This window comes from Dipteris shenzhenensis, chromosome 3 (genome assembly GCF_047967505.1).
Source record: "Dipteris shenzhenensis isolate YYH24624 ecotype China chromosome 3, Dip_SZ_1.0, whole genome shotgun sequence".
NCBI classification, from domain to species: Eukaryota; Viridiplantae; Streptophyta; class Polypodiopsida; order Gleicheniales; family Dipteridaceae; genus Dipteris; species Dipteris shenzhenensis.
The window spans coordinates 38,773,715-38,792,693 of record NC_141598.1 but is presented as its reverse complement, the minus strand read 5'-3'; the positions used below and the strand labels follow the sequence as shown (position 1 = coordinate 38,792,693).

Genomic DNA, 18,979 nt, shown 5'->3' with positions numbered 1-18,979 from the left:
TAGTAGTATATTCAGGTGGCAATTTTTCTGGGGCATCTCATCTATTGTAATAAAGTGGTATTTGGTGTTAATGTAGGGGTAGGGTTTTCGGTAGATTCTGTTTGGGGGGTGTGAAGATGATGCTATCAGATCTTGGGGCCTCAGTTGATGATGAAATAGTGCATGGGAGTTTGGGGGACTTTACTAGAGCTTTGGGTTAGGAGTCTGGCTACTTTTTCTCACATTTGGCGAGATCATTGTGAGTCAATGTACAGCTCTCATGTAGGTACGTTAATTAAATCTTCTACTTCAAATGGTTGACTCTAAGGTTGTGCAAGTTGTTCTGAAGGAGAAGATGTTGGGCATCGAAAAGGATTGCACAAAGTAGTAGTGTTGCTCTTGACCCAATCAAAGATGATGGCTTGGGCTTCAAAGAGAGTATTCCACCACACTATAGTGTCTTCTAGTGTATGGTTTTTCCCTCTTAATCAAACTTCTCTTCTCAAACATGCACCTTTCATAGTCAATGTCCCTTCTTTAAGCTTGTGTCTGCTTTACCTTTCTATCAATCACTAGAGGTTCTTGCATCAAAACATGAATTCATATTCATGGACTGGAACAAAGGATAAAAATGTTAAGCCATCCATGGGCACCACATCTAGATAAGAGGCATATTACTTACCATATACATATGTTATTTGATCTATTTTTTTCTTTATGAGAGATCAAGTCATTCAATCTCTTTGTCCAACATTCCTCACATTCTCCACCTTGGATAAATCTCTTGAGATCATAAGTCTCTTTCAAGTGATGAACCTCAAGCCACAGGGTACGATATTGTTTCACAAGATCCATTATCTTTACTAAAGTAAATGCATCATTCTTCCCAAGATTCTTGGAGAATGTACTAAGCATTTGATCTATTCAATCATGATATTAACAACCAAGATGAATCCAACTTCAAAACATCTTATCAACACTTCCCTTATCCACAACCATACACATGTACATCTTATCAACACTTCCCTTATCCACAACCATACACACATGCATTTGAAATGTCTAGTTTTATTCCCTCTTGCTATATTAATGAGCTAGACATATAGCATTCTTGGAAGGGGGCTGTCCCATGACATGATAGTGTGCTGAGTTATTGTGATTGATAGATTTGGATCATTGCGCAAATTTGGATAATTGAAAAGTACCTTCGCTTGGAGATTTTTGTGATACAAAATACATCCCACAAGATCCCTTTTTGGACATATGGCATTAATATAAAGGCTAAGTGGCAAGTGTTGGCTTTAGGGGAGGTTTCTAGAGAGAGAGATCCATGTAGGAACATAAGGAGAGAGAAAGAACTCATGGGAGGACATTTCAAATTAGTGGGAGCACTCTCAAAAACTGTGGCTAGGTGGAGAACGTCATGACAAGAGACCTCTTAGTTAGTTTTTTTCACACTAGTATCAAGCTTTACGGTAATCATATGCATCTATCAATTTCTATCAATCAACCACTCATGTTCATCATTGCATGTTAAATAGTTTGTTGATGGCAGGGATGTTTGAAGCTGGTTGCACAATTATCACCCGATTGGAAGCATTGGGTGTGAGGCAATGGAAAAGATGTATTGCCACGCTTTGGAAAAGTAGGCTGAAGTGTGACGAGGAAGAGTTTTCAGATTGAGCATGCTCAAACTTGTGCAGAATGGAAGCTTTGTTGTATAAGGAAAGATGTCTACTACCCTTTTACTAAGAACTTCAACATATTCGACCATCCTCTCACAAGATATTTTGTCAGAATTGCTACAAATGTAGTCTGAGACTCGTCAATTGTATCCATCATTGCAAATTTGGCCATCCATTGGCAAATATGACTCAGCCTCCTATATTATGCAAGGATATAAGTATTTAGTAGTATGATAATGAAGAGACTGGGGTATGGCAAATATTGAGACTTGAGCAAAGGAATTTGAGGATGCAAATTGAGAAATTTTGGGCATTTTAGCATATCATTGCAACTCATTTTGTTTTATAAAATTTCTAGACTTGAAGAACCCTTTGTCGCTACTCTACACACATAATGCTCTCATAGTTGTTGTCCTAGATTGCACTTCTGGCCCTTATTGCCACAAGGTTAAAAACTCCCCTGGACTGATTTGATTACCCGTCTGATGTTGTGGTGCAGTTGTCTTTACCTAATGAGTATGGTAAAGATGGCGGCAGTGATAAATGGAGCGAGCTTCTTATCGATCTTTTCCTTGTAATCCACGAACACCGTAGATTGCTTGCTCAGTTTTTAAGAAGCCAGTGTCAACCATTTCTTCAAACAAACAGACATAACGCCCTTGAAGAGATATGGCCCTTTGAAAGAGGTGACTCGTTGTTTGAGCATCTATCTATTGATTTGATTGAAGCTCAGGTTGGGCAAATGGTCGTTAATGGTGAGGGACACCTCCAGGACGACTGCTAAGGCTTCACTGTATCTTGCACTTTCCTTGAGTGTTTTGTCATAACTGCTTTGCATAATTGATGCATGTCTGTCCAAGGCTCTGATGAGTGTTTCCTAGCTTGTCCATTTGATTTTAGAGTTTCTATTGATTAACGGCCAATTGCAAGGAGCATCTGCATTATCTGGATCATGATGATTGGTATCCCACTAGTAGCAACGGGGCACCGCATTAAATGTGGGATGCATGCAAAAGGAAGATGGAGCCTCCATGTATTCAAGGAGGTACTTTTCATCGAGCAGCTTTGGTCTATGCCAAGTAGGGTGTGGCTCCAATTTCATGTTGATGTCTGGAGTGATTTGTGCTTGGCGGATACTCATTGAAATTCTGGAGAGGTCCTATCATCCTCTTGACTACATGTTTGGGTATTGCCTCCAAAAATCACCAATGGGATTACCGGGCATGGGAATCCTATCTGTATCTTGTTGACATTCACATTGAATGTACATTCATCTTGTTCCCATGTGAACCATGGTTTAAAACTTCAAATCCCAATCCCGGACTCCCTACCTATGCAACTTAAAACCCTATGAAGAACCAAGAAGAATGCAGCTGAGGTGAATGAAATCTTGCTCGATCCATCTGCGGCCTCAAGCTTTGCAACAATTGTTCTCTCCAAACAACAAAAGGTGCGTGATACGTTTGAGAATTAAAACGTGGTTGATGTTTTGTGTTTTGAGTCACTCTAGCAATACTCTTCCTTAGCTCGTAGCCACGTTTTGTCTCATGAATCTTTGGTGGCGGGAGGTCAGGCCCTGAGCTCTGGAGGGCTCTCGTGCATCGCCAACCTCCGGTCCGGTTCTTTGCAGAGCAATTTGGGTATTTTTGTGTTTTTTGGGCACTTCGTAATTGGGTAGTGGAGCTCTGCACAGCCCGTCCAAGCAGGCCATCCCAAGGCTGGGCAATGTGCAGCAGTAATAGTTGCTGGTTGGTCAACATCGTGTAAAGCAAGGTTGTAGGCTCTTCATGCCTGCACGGATCAGGCAAAACCCTTAGAGCTTGCACCGCATCGTCCGTTACTGTTGTGGCATGTACATTGGTGCTTTTCGCATGCTTAAGACAGTTTTCCGACCACAAGCGCATTTCACAACTAAAAACGAAATAAACTGGGCTCTTCATAAACATGAAAATTTATGGTTCGTAAAAACGGGGGTGCAAAGACTTATCATAGAAATTTGCGCTTTGTTCCAGCGAGTTCTCCATAGTCTGTAAATCCTTTACGAAGGAAAAGAAAAGGAGGTGCAAATACTTTTCATAGATTCAAAGATTTGTTCCAGCGAGATCTTCATTGTAGAAGTGTATGAAATCCCAGCGAAGGAAAAAATTACCTTTGGGTTGTCTTGAATACATCTGGCATCGATGAAATTGCCCTTGCAAGCTTTTGGATCGTGTAGGTGAACTCGTTGTAAATTGTGCAGAGAAATTCAGATGTGGATGCTTTCATGCGGATGTGTTAATTTTTAAATATTCTTGCGATTTTAAGTGAAAATCTAGTGGAATTATTGATTGCGCAATCCCATGACTTTGACATCTCAATAACTAGTCAGCTTTAAGGGCTCGTAATGTGAAGTTGTGAATTTCACAAGGCTTATTTAATGTTTCAAATAGGCTCATTCATACAGAAGGGATAGCATTTAACCAACGAGTTAGGATTGTATCAGTAAGTTGAAAGAGTACTTTAAGCTACCGAAAAAGTAAAGATGAGGCTTGCAATGTTGCATTTTGATGCTCATGCAGGAAGTACAAGAACAGACAATTATTATGGGAAGAGTTTAAATGGGATGTCCTAATTACTTTTTTCCCCTCTTTTGTTGCTGATTAGTATGCAATGGTATGAACTGAATCAATATGGATCAGTCAAATTCTAGACCAATCCATTATCAGCCTTTGCAAAAGGCATTGATGAGAAAGAAGAATGGTTAAAGTCAGTTGTGGATTACATGCAGGGATAGCTTCAAATGTATCCCTAGCTAGGCCCAAAACTCTTGAAGCGGCCACACAACTTCATTTCAATAAACCTGTTTTTAGCCTTAGAAAAGAAGTCTCTCTTTCATGAATCAGGTGGTTTTGTTTTTTAACATAACAGGAAAAATTCCTAGTGTTACAGATTTTAGGACCTTGTGAGTCCAACAAAACGGAGAAGATTATTGTAGAAACAACCTGAAGTATTGCATTTAAAGTTGAACCTTACACAGTGAAGGGCAAGCCAAGGGTTCTTCTGGTTGAAGACAGCATGTTGGAAAACGTAGAGGACTCAGCAGCGGAAGATGAAGCCTGAGATAAAACACTTTAATGCGGAACACAATTCACTCCGTGTGCTTATAGAGAGAACACTTTAGATATGGAGAGAATACACATAGAAAGCGCCACCAACAGGCTCTGTTTGCTGATCCTTCTGCTGTAGACCCCTCCTCAATAACTGGGTGTCCTTGATAGTAGCTGTTGTCCTTGATAGTAGCTGTTGTAGGAAATTCTGCTCTTGAGTTCACTGCTGACAGTCCCTCCGGTGCACCTTTATAATCAAACCTACTATATCAGGGAGGAATCATCTCTTCCCCTCCTATGGACTGCTGGCACTCTGTTCCCATAAGAACTCCTTCAGTGTAAACGGCCTCCGCAATGGGGCTGTCTATGGGCAAGAATCCCTGGCCACACTGGCCGACTGATCCTGCAGACCAGCCAACCTGGTCAGCAGTCTGCCAACCAGATCTGACTCGACTAGTCTGCCGACTGCTTTGTGGGGCCTATAGAAGCACCCCTAGCAGCCAGTGTTGGCCGCTTCTGGTGCTGGAGCCCACCTCTGAAAGTCCTTGCACCATTCTGTACAGGCCGCTAGTCCAGATCTGTCCTGGCTGTTGTAACCGATCCTGCTCCTGCTGTTGACCAGGTAATCTCTCTTTACAGCCCTTTTCTTGCTGCTCCTGCTAGGCATGCCCTCCATTTGGGCTTATGGTTGGGCTCTTTCCAGCCCCACAGCCAGCTCATGAAGGCAGTCCTTGGGGGCCCTTTGGGCTGCCCCAAACAAACCCTAAACAGGATCTCCCTACAGGTCATCTACTCTCATACATTCTGAGGTGTCAACCCCCTGAGCTCTCCTCATTTGGGGGCTCAGAGGTGGGGCATTGACCCTATTTCCCCAAGACCCCCTCTCAATGACAGTGTGGCCCAGTACCAACTGCATCAAAGAATTGCTGCATCAACTCCATTGTGGAAGCACTCAGGAATATAATTGCTGCATCAGGTCCTTTGCAGAAGCACTCAAGAACATGTTGAGGATGTCTTCTTTCTTTGGTCCTGAATCCCACACCTCGAATATCCCCAGGAGCTTTGTAAACTACTTGGTGCTTTCTATCAATTCAGACAATGGATTTTGCAGAGGCGTTTGAATGAAATGATTGCGTGTTGCCAAACACATATACTTGAACTTAAGAGATTGCAATTAAGCTGGAATTAAGACTTATACAGCTTAAACACAAAGTGACATCATTGGAAATTGCAATATGATTGAGGGGCCAAGACGGCCTCCCTCCCCCTTATCCAGGCTCACTTTATTCTTGAAAATGGAGATACAAGACCAAGGTGCAATGCACCTCCCAAACTGATGAACTTAGTGAAAGCCTAGGACCTAGATACAAGACTCGAGCATATGTACAAGGTAGACAACAGAAAGGAGGACTCCAAGCTCAGGTTTCAACACTTGGCTTGCCCAATCCACAAGGAAGAAGCCTGCAACAATCACCATTTACATCCAACATTAGAGGCATGCACTAGTTTCTCGAAAGATAGTAGAAACAACATGAAATAGTGCTGTAAATGAGATAAACTTGACAACACAGACTCCCTTCGTGACTTATGAAGTCCTTGATGCCTCTGAAGCTCCCTTGGGTGAGGAGAGTGTGGAAATCAGGCTGGAATGAGAACAGCTTAGAAAAACAGCCTGTAGGCTAGAGAGAGAAAGCCTTTATGGAGTGATAGCTGTAGAGAGAGAGTGCCAAAGCTGATCTTAAGGGAGGGGATGTAAGAGAGGAGCTGCTGCTGTTCCAGAGGTGCAGAGGAAGGCAGATTTCTGCAAGGGGAAGGGGCTGGAACAGTAGAGAGAGAAATTTTACAGTAGAGAGAGAAAGACTGCAACAGGAGAGAGAAAGGGGCTGTGGCTGCTCCAGGCTAGGAGAAGGAGAGAGGATGCTGCTGCTGTTCCAGAAGAGCTGAGAGGGGGCAAATTTTTGGAGAGGAGGGGCTGGAACTGTAGAGAAAGAGTGTGTTGCTGTAGAGAGAGAAAGTGTTGCTGAGGTGAGAGAATGGCCTGGGGAGAAGCTGGCTGCACCCAAGGAGCTGGAGAGGTTCTACTGCATCAACCAAAAGGAGGGAGAAGAAAAGTGACGAATTTTCATGTAGGGAATGAAGGGGAGAGGCCTTCTTTTATAGGCTCAGCCCCCCCCCCCCCCCCCCCCCCCCGGCCCAGAGTGGAAGGTGGACACTTGTCGCAGATTTTTGGTGGGCTGCAGTCCCAAAGAGGACAGCCCACAACTGGCCTAAAATCTACCAGATTTGGGGCCAGACATTTGGCTTGCATGCCCTGCCACCTGCCATGCATGATGCCACATGTGTGGGACAGGTGGACTGACCTGCCAGCTCAGATTCTATGTGGCAGTCTGCCACGTGTCACTCCCAAAAACCCTAAAATTTCAAAGTTATGAGAAGATCGCACCCACGGGTTCCTAACAGCTTGGACTATCTATTGACGTACTCTAAGGTCATAATTGAGCCATATTGAGCTCATTTCGATTGTCGTCTTATCTTGTATCTCCATTACTCTTGGCATGCTGCGAGGCCCACACCCAAAGCTCAGGGAACATTCTCTTGAATAGTTCCTAGGTCAGTATGCAATCTGTGCATTTGATTGGTCCCATGTTTGGGTACTCAGGTGGGGTGTGGTTTCCAGATGTCCCTCTCAAAGAGAGGCCATCACTCTTGTGGGTCACTAATGCCCATAACCCCAAGCAAGGGGGTCCACCCTCAAATGCTAGACCTAGTCCCCATTGACCGTGACTGAACAGTAGGAAAACATTTGATTTCTTAATAAGCATACTATTGAAAAACAAAAAGAAATATTACCAAGCAAGTGGATACATGTTGTTGAAGTAGGATGACAAGCTTTCTTGTATCGCTCTTGAACAATTGGGTCCAGTTTGGAACATGGTTACATTCACTGGTCCAAGTTGCAAACAATCCTGTCTCTTCAGTGACCCAAGGCACCAACAACACTATCCAGTTGTCCCCTTTGAAGACAAGGATTGACCAAACCGTGCAAGGTACCAAATATCTTGGGTCAAATTCAACCAGCATATACCGGTGCCATTTGCATCGTGGTCCATACCTCCTCGCAGAGTGAGGTCCTTGTGGCTGGTCCACGTAGATCCCCATTGGTAGGAATCCCTCCAACCAACTCTGGAGCAAGTCTCACCTGTTGATCTTCCGGGTCCTTTTTCTCCATCATAAGGCTTTGACAAGATCGTTGTTTGGTCCTTCTAAAGTCATGCTATCGAGCTTGATTGGAAAAGGCTTCTCGTCACCTCCGTCGATCATCAACTCGAACTTATTGAAGTCTCCGTCGTTAATGTCAAGGACAATCTTGCAGTAGGCGTCAATGAGACATTACCGTTTGTCTTTACGGACAACTTTCACCCTGGCGTCACCTCCGTCGATCATCAACTCGAACTTATTGAAGTCTCCGTCGTTAATGTCAAGGACAATCTTGCAGTAGGCGTCAATGAGACATTACCGTTTGTCTTTACGGACAACTTTCACCCTGGACCCCCCAATTAACTGGCAGTACCTGTACAAATATTGATCCCAAAGCAATCTGATGAAATCTCCAGTTAAACACAATGAAAACACATAGACTGGATATTCAGTCTGGTGATGTGTGCAATTAGAGCAAGCTAGGTACTCCCACTAGAAGTACACCATGATCCTCCGTGCTTGTGTGTAACCTTGTAGACTATGCTCACAGGCCTATGTGTAACCTTGTAGTTATGCTCCCCCTACTGAGCTCTTGCTCATCGTGCTCCATCGCTAGGTGTGCTCCTCCACATTTGTAGGTGGTATTGGACTATCCTCATATCCTACGATTGATCGAAGTTCTCCATTGTTAGAGCTTGCGTGGAAGCGGGCTTCCGAGTATTTTATTTAATTAGAACAAGAAATTTATAGCCATGAACTGAAAATTAACACCATGTAGTCATAAAACTGAGAGAGTGGAACAGAAAAAAAGTGAGGCTGAGTGGGTTGTGAACGAGGATCACCCCATGAAGAACTTGGCATGCATATGTATTCCTTTTGTTTTTCATAAAAGTTTTTGTTTACCTCTTTTTTCTTCTCTTTCATTCTCTCTTTGATTTTCTGTGTAGATTTTTGGTCTTTAGAACATCAAAAAATCTAAATTTGTGTGATTGGACATATTCTAGTCTTACAAAGGTATATGTATATGTATTCCAATAATATTCCAGAATTTAAGAGAGAACCTCTAAAATCCTAGGAAAAATAAATCTAATAACCACTCCTTTATAGATGGAGGGAGCTACAATGGTTCCATATCTAGAACAACAAAGGATGTAGTCTGTTTAGCCAAACTTGGTGATATCCTTGGGAGTATGTTAGATGCCAAAAATTCAGCCAAACAGAATCGAAGTCATGCTTTCTTTATCCTCCTACCACGAAGAGACTATCACATGTTAGAATTTAGTGCATGTCATGTGTGGCAAATGAGGGCTGCTATGTGAGTGGTCACCTAGTACGAGGTGTAGTTAATCAGTGCAATCCAAATGGATCGACTTCCGCCCTTTCAATACAGCTTGGATGCCCCATCTTCCCTGATCCCACGAGATGAGATGAACTGTATCATACCGTTGGATCTATTACATCTTTACACGGCACGGACTGGGTGAGGGGACCAAAAGTTTCCCACCAAGATCCAGTTCAACCGCGACCATTTCCTTAGGATATCAGAGGACGGAGTGGTCATTAGACCCTCATACCTGGAAGACTCACGCATTGCACATTCATTAAGGATTGCCATAGGGCAGATGAGGTCATCCCATCAGCTGGGGATAGAAGGATGCAGAGCTGTCAGGATACTGAGAGAGCAGGGAATATGCAGGCTTTGCACACTAGGAGAGGTGAAGACAAAGAAGCACTCTCTATGCATATGTCCAGCACACTATGAGATTCAAGGACGGTACCACTGTTGGGGTTAAAGGCACATTGCCAACCCTTAATTAAAGAATTAAAGATAGGACACCTATGACTGTCTTAAGACAGTCATAGGGTAAACCTAATCCTAATAAAACACAACTGGTATCAGAGCCTCTCCCTAGCCACACCTCCTCTCCCTAGCCTCATCTGCCTACCAAATCCGTTCCGTACGGACCGATCCGTACGGCCGTACGTCGTCCGTACGACCGTACGGACAGATCTAGACAGGTCGACGGTACAGCAGCGGCGTTTTTCCTTTTCGCAGGCTGCTAGGGCGGCACATTTCGCAGCTAGGGCGGCACATTTCGCAGCTAGGGCGGCGCATTTCGCAGCTAGGGCGGCGCATTTCGTGGGCAGCTTCAGGGTGGCGGCACAGGCGGCGCATTTCGCAGCTTCAGAGCGGAGCTGCATCAGGCAGCTGCACAGCAGCTGCTAGAGCTGTACAGCAGCTGGTTTTTTCGGGCGTCGCGCTACTCCAAGGGCGACGCTGCGCAGCTGCTTCGAGGCAGTCGTACGGACTGTCCATACAGTCGTACGGACTGCCGTACAACTGTACGGACGCCTCATCTGCAGGGACAGAAGTACAGCAAGTTTTTTTTTTTTTTTGCTGCAAAAACTCGACTCTTTTTTGGGGGAAGCGTGCACTGATAGTACACAGGTACTCTGCAGGGACAGAAGTACATCAGATTTTCTGATTGGAAGAGGAATATTCCTGAAGCATTCTAGCAGTATACTGTGCATTTGTTGAGATACATCAGAGGCTTCTATGCATTTACTGAGTGCAATTCTCAGTTTTGGGTGACCTTATCAAAGGGCTTTTGCCTGGATGTGTTTGCAGTATATGCCTTGAGGCAGTGTGTAGCCAGGGAGCACACATTTGCTTTGTTTCCGCAGTGCATTTGGTGACATTTGTTGCAGGTCACATTCTTTGTACGCACTTTGAAAATCTCAGTTGAGCCACGCTTGGTTAGGGCGCATCGAGTTTACTTGGTCCCTAACTGCCCATCGTTGACAGTGCTCAAAAGATTTTCTTCTTGGTGTTTGTACTTTGTGATTTGTGTTGTTACTGAGTACACAGGGGCAGTCTATGCATTGCACATTGTCAGGAACAAGTGTCAGAGAGATTTTCATATTGCATGCTACCGCAGTGTTGAGGTGTCCTCCGCTTGATTCAGTTGTCAGATCAAGGGGCTTTTGCCCAGACTTTGTCTGATAACACTTGGGTTACCGACAGAGATCTTCAGATGCATTTTCTCCCCTTGGTATAAGGGTGATTGCTTGGGATTTATCCCATTTACTGTTGCAGGTTTTGTGACAGGCTGAAGGATCATTTACTGTTTTTTTTGGGGTGTTAGTCAAGTGGTTTCTGCAATTTAACTTAGTGCAATACCTCATCTGAGGTGGGAGAAGTGATCAGTACAGTCAGTACAGCAGTGTTTACAGCAGTGTTGGTGGTTTTGTTAGATGATTGTGCACTGTTAAGCACTTGTTGAGCAGCAGCAGCAGTCTAAAATTACTGTTTTTTATGCCTCTCTGAACTCAGAACAGTTTGTCAGAAGGTACAGTAGTTGCAGGGACATTTACTGTTTTGCTGCAGATTTTACTGACAGTAAAAACAGCACCATTGAGAGTGCTTCTGGCTCTAGAATAGAGCAGGCCTTTTCTGAGAAATCAGAACCTTTATTCAGCTTTTTTTACTTCCAGGGAGTCAGGTACTTTCCTCATCTGATATGGCATCAGGAGGAGGTGATTCTTCAATTCTGAACATAAAGAAACTGGAAGGAGCACACAACTATGCATTATGGGCAGAACAGTGCTTGAATGTTCTCCTGTTAAAGAAGATTGCTAAGCCTCGGTATCGTTAAGCTTTCTGCTGTAGTATGCCACGGGCCTATCCTCTTGTCGTAAAACTGTCCCTATGGCGACATTGCTAGAGTGTGTGTAATTACTCGAAATGGATCATCCCAAGAGGCGATCTTCATAAGTGGTGTTGTCATGGCCAACCGTTGCAAGTCGTGAAAGGCTTGCAAAGCTTTGCCTCTGACTTGAACTTTTTGTCTGCGTGTCTTTATCCCCTTGAGTAAATCTGTAAGAGGGGCTGCGTATGTTGAGAAACCCTCCATGTGCGAGGTATGCTTGACACAAACCCACAAAGGATCGGATCTCCTGGGCCGTCGTGGGGACAACCCAACTTGTGATAGCTTGGATCTTCTCAAGGTCCAGTCGAATCCCTTGAGCACTAATGATATAGCCCAAATACTGAATTTCCAGCAATCCGAATTCACTTTTCTTTGCGTCGAGATATAGCTGGTTATCCCATAATAACTGCAGGGCACATGGCACATCCTTAATATGTTGCTCGGCTGTCGTGGAAAAGATAAGGATATCATCGAGAAAGATGAATAGGACTTCCCAGTATACTCTGCGAATATCCGGGACATCACCTTGTTGAATGTTGGTGGTGCATTCTTGAGACCAAAGGGCATGATGACGAACTCGTAATGAGCTCGCTCAGTTCGAAAAGCTGTCTTTGGGATGCCAGCTTCAAAAATCCGGACTTGATGGTAGCCACTCTTGAGGTCAATCTTTGAAAAAAATCTTGCACCATTGAGTCTTTCCAAGATGTACTCGATGCGGGGCATAGGAAACTTCTTGCTTATCGTAAGCTTGTTGAGTGCTCTATAGTCGACACATAGTCGTGCGGACTTATCCTTCTTTGCCACAAATAGAATGGGTGTAGCAAAAGGTGAAGAAGGTCTAATAAACCCTGCGCGTAGTAATTGAGACAGTTGTTGCTCTAACTCCCCTCCCATAGACTTTGAAAGTCGATAAGGGAACTTACTTGGAGGTGTCGAGTTTGGAAGTAGATCGATGCGATGGTCTTCCGGTCGGTTGGGAGGCAACTGGGGTGGCAGATCGTCCCGAAGCATGATGTCTTTGAACTCTTGGAGTAGATCCACCATTGCTTGCCCCATCGGAGGAGCGGCTTGAACTGTCGTGATTTGACACTGGACATAGACAAGTGCACACATGGCACTCTTGTGGGGCGGCGCGACTTGCTTGAATATGAGAGATTAATGGAATCCCTGGTATGCTCTGGTCATCGCGTATCATGATGGGCTTAGGTAAACCTTTCACAATCGTGGAGGTGTCCTGTTGCCAATCAGGCGTCGGAACATGCTCATGGAACCACTGAATCCCGAGGATCATGCCGCATCCCATCAAAGGAGTCAATATAAAATTCCGCGTAAACATGGCCTTCTGAACCGAAAAAGTGAAATGGATGGCCTTATGCGTGATGTGTGTGCGCAAGCCAAGCCTGAACCCATCCACTGGAAGCTCGTGAGGCACTAAGGTGCACCCCACTATTTGGCAAGCTGAGGAGAGATGGCATCTTCTGAACTCTTGATATCGAACATGACAATAAATTGATGCCCGTTAGCTGTGCCGTACGCTCGAATGAGCGTCTTTTTTTTATCTGAGAAGTCTTCGGACAATCCTTCTTGCCATGCCGAGCGATGTGGTGGCAATGAAAGCAGGGATGTTCTTGGTGGTACCACTTCTGCTCGTTGGGTTGTAGATAGCCTCCCATAATATCCGCTTTAGTCTTCTCATCTGAAGTCATCTTTGGCTTGGACTCCTTTTGACTAGAAACCTAGTCGTTTTTCTTTTGGAACTGGTTGTCCTTCTTTTGATCCTTACCCGCTATGTCATTTGACTCTTGCGGGGCTTTGGAATCTTTCTGGACCTGCTTGGGCTTTTCCCCGTTCAGCATCATCTCCTGATTCTATGCGAGAGTCAGTGCTCGCTTGTAATCCGGCGGGTCAAAGTTCCGAATGGTAAAACGTATGTTCGTGTCCAATCCTCCAATGAATTGCTTCTTTTTTGTGCTCTCTGTCACGCCCAACTATTGCGCCAATGTGATGACCTTGTTACTGTATGTCAACACAGGCAAACCATTCTGGGAGATACGAGCGAACTCATCCTCCAAGTTAAGCATATATTGGGGTGGGAGAAAACGGGCTATGAGGTCGGCCACAAACGTTGCCCAAATGAAATTTGTCTTAAACGTTTTTGGGTCAGTATGCTTACTAGCCCAATGCTGCCACCAAGTCACCGCCTCACCTGTAAGATGAGGGGCTACAAGGTGGACTTTATCTTGCTCATCTTGAATCCGCGCTAATGGAAAATGAGCTACAAATTGATAAATAAATTGCAAAATTGTTGAATGGTCACACTTACCATCATACTTAACAAAATTTGAAGTGGACCGAGTGAGTGGTGTTACTTTTGTCGATGGCGAAGCTGTGGCGAAGACGGCTGCTGCGCTCAAACTTGCCTACATAGCGGCTAACATCTGTTTGTGTTGGAGAAGCATCACCTATCGGTCTAGCTTTTAGTGCCTCTCTGCCTAGGTGAGCTCTGCGCGTCACAGTGCCTCCTCATTTTTGCGTTCCTCACGCATCAACAAGAGCAGTTTTTCAAAATCTGTGGTTCCTCTTTCTTCCAGCGGCTTTTCTGCTTCTTTTTCCTCCAGACGTTGTTTTGGTTGGTCCAACTGTCTGCTTTCTTCCAGCTGGGATGAATGTTCTTCGAGTTGCTGCAGGAGGACCCGATTCTGCTCTAGAAGGTTTGCCATCACTTGAGCATTTGGCGAAGCGTATCTTGTTGGTAGTCTTTCTCCTCTTCAAAGTCTTCGAAGTTGAAATCTTTTCCTGACCCTTCCATGGCGCTTGATTGTGTGTTCCTTTCGGATCTCAACACAACCATACACTTGCGGTAGTCAAGCTGGATATAGACCGAAGCTCTGATACCAATGTAACATGCAACGGTAATCTGAGCGTGTAGTTCACAGCAAGACCTTCTTTAAATCTTTAGTAAGGAATTAGCGTTGTTTACCATAGAGAGAGAAAGGAGATGAGGATAGAGAGAGAGTAGAGTCGACAACCGATTGGGTCCCTGTATCCACTGAGGGCCCCCTCCCCCAATCAGGGGAGAATTTGCTTTATACTTGGAGAACTGAGAAATACAAAGAACACTCTTCGAGAGAGCATGGAACGCGCTTCTAAAGAGCTCACTGTGCACACGTATAATAGACCCAAAGACCTGAGAGGCAACGCCAACCAATACCGAGACCTTGAGGCTGTCCACACTGACGATGTAGGACGCTTCTGCAAGGCAAGGAAGAGGCTTGTGCTGTCTACCGGAATGCAGGGTTACTGCGTGAGTGAGAGAGTGAAAACTAGGAGTGATAGATCCTATGAGAGAAACTGCGAGATGACTGAAATATAGAGCTGAGAGTGAGCTGTGTAAACTGTAAAAGAGAGCTGAGAAAGCTGAGGAAACAGTGCCTAAACCTCTCTCCGTTTGCTGGTCCAAACCTCCGACTGTTGTGCTGCGTGGTCACCTTCAGATCAGGCTGAACTGATGGCCAAGGGATTGAGGCTAGAGCAGGGCCAGATCTGAGGATCTCAGGGGCTGCACAGGAGGCTGAAGTGGAGCTGTAGGAGAGCTGAAGGTAGGAGCAAACTGAATGCTTCAAAAGGGCAGCAAGGGGGCCCTTTTATAGGGCTGGAACTGAGCCAAGCCAGTCTGTAAACAGCCGACTGGGTCGGTCTGTTTTACAGACTGGTTGGCCTACAACCAGCCTATCAAAGCCCTCCCTGGCTCATTTGCCAGGGGAGTTTTTGGGCAGCCTTTGCCGGCTGCCTTCCCTGCTTACCTGTCCAGCCTTTGGGGGCCCTAAAGGGCTCCTAACCTAGGCTAAGACCTAACCTATAAGATTGAAACACTTAACCTGCTGTTCTCCAGTGGGTACTAGTGAACAAGAACTGAATTACTGACTTGACCTAAGGCTGAGAGACTGACCTACGTAGCTTGTGCCTGACTGTCCCTGGACAAGGGCTCACAAAGGGGTGACAACATACGACAAAATCTCCTATCTGGGAACTAATGCACTTGTCGATGTAGCTAGTGTGTCACTTTGCACCCAAGTGTAGGGGTGCATGTGACAACATGGCAGCCAAAATCCGAATTCAAAGGCTTTATGATTGAATCTATGCAGAGAAGCCTGGCCTATATGAAAAAATACAAACCCATTTTATTTTACTGAATAGCTGCACATAAATTTGGGATGTCTGATTTCCAATAATAGACGCATTTGCATGAGATTTAAAATAGGAGGAAGATGCAATGTCTAATTCAAGTCACATATACCTGAATTGGTCTATATTATATAAAATACATTATTTCCACTACTAATGCAGATATATGGGGACTGGTATATATAACCTGCAATGTATCTTTTCCTTCAAAATAAGGGCTTCTCTCTCTCTCTCTCTCTCTGAATTTTTGCTCTGTAAATGAAACGAAAAAATAACTTGAGTAGTCTGGTTGGGTGTTTTCTCTGCCAGGTAGATTGCACATAAGAGAGAGTGCTTACTTCAAACTTGTGTTCAATGGAGGAACAGGTTCATGCACCCAAAGCAGAATCAATGCAAACCAATTCTCCTACTTGCAGGGAAGAAGGAGAATGCCACATGACGATTGAGCAAATGTGGCAAGATATATCCATGATGACTAAGGTGGCTGCAGTTTCAGGGTCTACAGATGGTAAAGAAATAACACAAGCCGTACAAAAAGGCCTTGTGAGTGGAAATGAGAAAGAAAAGCTATTTTGTGAGTTGTGCAAAATCACGTGTCAGAGTAGAAGGATTCTAGAGGCACATCTTGCTGGGAAAAGGCATGCAGCTCGTCTGAAGTCCCCTCTGGCAAAGGTTGAGATGGGATTGGCAGGTGGATTGCCAGGTCTGGAGATGTCACCTTGTAGTGGCAGAAAAAGGAATAGAGATGAACTTGAAGGTGACGTTGAATCACAGCTCAGTGTTGCGGCTTCCAACATGGAAGATGAAGGTGTAAAGGAAAGAAATCAGGTCCAATCTTCAAATATTAGTGATTTAACTCCTTCTAATGGAATTCAAGACCACGTCTTACTTTCTGCAAGTTTAGATGGTTCACAGATGGCAGAAAGATCGACTGTTTCTGATGGGAAACGGATGAGATGCGAGTTATGTGATGTTGAATGTGACAAAGCATCCTTACAGGCCCATTTGGCTGGCCGAAAGCATGCACTCAGGGTCAAGAAAATGAGTTCCCAAAATGCTGCCTCATGTTTGAACCCAAGTGATATTAATCCCTTGGATGAGAGAGAAGAAAAAGAGGTTGTGCAAGAAAGTTTTTGTAATGTTATCGCATCCAATGATCAAAATGGTGGACCTGTAGCTGAGAAATTCAGAAAAGAGGAGAATGTCCAATGCACATTGGAGGGGCATTCTATCAGCAAAAGGCGTGCAGATTATCTCAAGACATTGATTGCCCAGGGTGGAGTACCTGCATGTGTTGTTAAAGGATTGTCTGCAGTCTTGGATGAATTTGCAGGTTCTGAAGCAGGGACCACAGTTTTGGACACACAAACCGACTCCATAGATTTCCAGGAAAGTGACAGATTGTGTGGCACAGACTGTGACATGAATGTGGATGGCTCCATTATCAAAATGCATTCTGCTTGCTTTCTGAGATTTCTAACCAGGTTTGCTGCTACACAAGAAAGTGATGATATCTTTCAAAAAAACTTTCAAAGAGAACCTTCAAGCAATGCTCCTCCTGTGCAACCTGATTCCTTTGAGAAAAGGGAAGGGCCCGAATGCAGACTGTGTCAAGTCAAATGCGGAAGTGGTAAGGACTTAGAAATCCATTTAGCTGGCAGAAAGCATGCAGTTCAAGTCAAGAAACTGCTTGGAAGATGTGAATTGTGCAATGTAGATTGTCGCACTAAGAAGGTCCTCGAATTGCACATAGCTGGCAAAAAGCATGCTTCAAAGGTTAGATTGATGCAGAAAATAAAGGACTTTGCTGGTTTGTATATTATGCCATCACTGGTTGGACAAGAGAGCAATGGTAACACAGAAAAAGTATTAAAAGAAAGGACAGAATCTATGCAAATGGAAGAGACTGAGGATCTTGTAAAAGAGCACGATAAAGTAACTGATGCACAGGAAAATGGGCGCCAAGAATTTACCACAGCAGACATGGCAGATTTATAGAGCCTTTGGAAGGGGGCATTTTTATTACCACAGGATTAAGAATGGTGAACTGAACTGAAATGTATGTGAGGGCCAGCAGGTCTGTCCATGTTTTGGTTCTGGTTTTAGGATCAGCTTAGAGGCATTTAAAAAAAGGGAACTCTTCCCCTCTTTGCAGGAGGGAGGGAGGGAGGGGGTGAGTGAGCTGGACTCTATGGCTCACTGGTTTCAGGATCTGCTTTGTACACAAACTGGCTACTGATAATAAAAGTAGTAAATGTTACGACAAAAAGCATAAATAGCTAAAAGAAATGTGATTTTTGACGACTTCATCTTCAGTGCTGCGTTTGACGCTTGTAACACTTCATTTACCAAACAGTATCGCAAGCAACCTGTCATTTTTTCTTGTTTAGTGGGTGCTAACCTTGCAAGAGGACATAGTTCCTAGATTGGTTCCCATATGTATGTGTATGTATGTATGTGTATCTCTTTGTATATGTGCGCGCGCGTGTGTGTCTCGCTTTGGAACAGCTATGACAGCATTTTCTTCTTAATGAAAGGCTCTTTTACATAATAAAAAAGTAGGCATGTATGTACGTATGTAATTGGATGGATGGATGCACGCACGTATGTACATATGTATATATGTATGTCTATTTATGCATGCATGTCTCTCCCTGTGTGTGTGTGTGTGTGTGTATGTGTGTGTACGGATTTGCTACTGGGCACTCTAGACTCTATGGAAGGACAGAAATCATAGTGTCTTTGGTGATCCTACTTTCTCATCTCTCTCTTTTTTTAGGCACCCCTTGCAGCAATCCTTCTATGATTGTGTGCAAACTCATTACATAGACTCTAATGTATACTTGTCTTATACAAAGATCTCTTGATGTATTTTGGCACATTTAATTTTGGGATAGTTACTCTATAATATAAAGCATCAAAATTTTCACCAAAAAAAGAAAGTGTGCACACATTTTTTTGTGACACCCGCACACACGCAAAGGTTGGGTTTACAATCATGGAAATTTATGTCTCAATAGGTTGGCTACAAATTCAAGATCACAACTCTCACGAGTATGCGTCGTGTTGTACAGGTCTCATCTTTGGTAATGAGCACTTCACTCTCTACAATAACTCCTTATCTAGTAGCATAATG

General features: G+C 44.2%; 1 protein-coding gene across 3 annotated transcripts; it reads left to right on the top strand.

The window, feature by feature from the left end:
- Window positions 1-2,961: 2,961 nt before the first annotated feature.
- LOC147903776 (uncharacterized) lies at window positions 2,962-18,139 on the top strand. Of its 3 annotated transcripts, none has more exons than XM_087401133.1 (2): window positions 2,962-3,114; window positions 16,153-18,139. In XM_087401133.1, the coding sequence occupies exon 2, from the start codon at window positions 16,198-16,200 to the stop codon at window positions 17,839-17,841; it is 1,644 nt and encodes a 547-aa protein (XP_087257259.1). In that variant the 5' UTR covers window positions 2,962-3,114; window positions 16,153-16,197; the 3' UTR covers window positions 17,842-18,139. The 3 variants fall into 3 exon arrangements, with proteins under 3 accessions (XP_087257259.1, XP_087257269.1, XP_087257276.1); XM_087401143.1 differs by having other exon boundaries at window positions 2,962-3,118; XM_087401150.1 differs by lacking the exon at window positions 2,962-3,114 and adding an exon at window positions 3,322-3,437.
- Window positions 18,140-18,979: the final 840 nt, after the last annotated feature.

Excerpts from the sequence above, each read along its gene's own strand:
- LOC147903776 (XM_087401133.1), top strand. The coding sequence starts at position 16,198 with ATGGAGGAACAGGTTCATGCACCCAAAGCAGAATCAATGCAAACCAAT.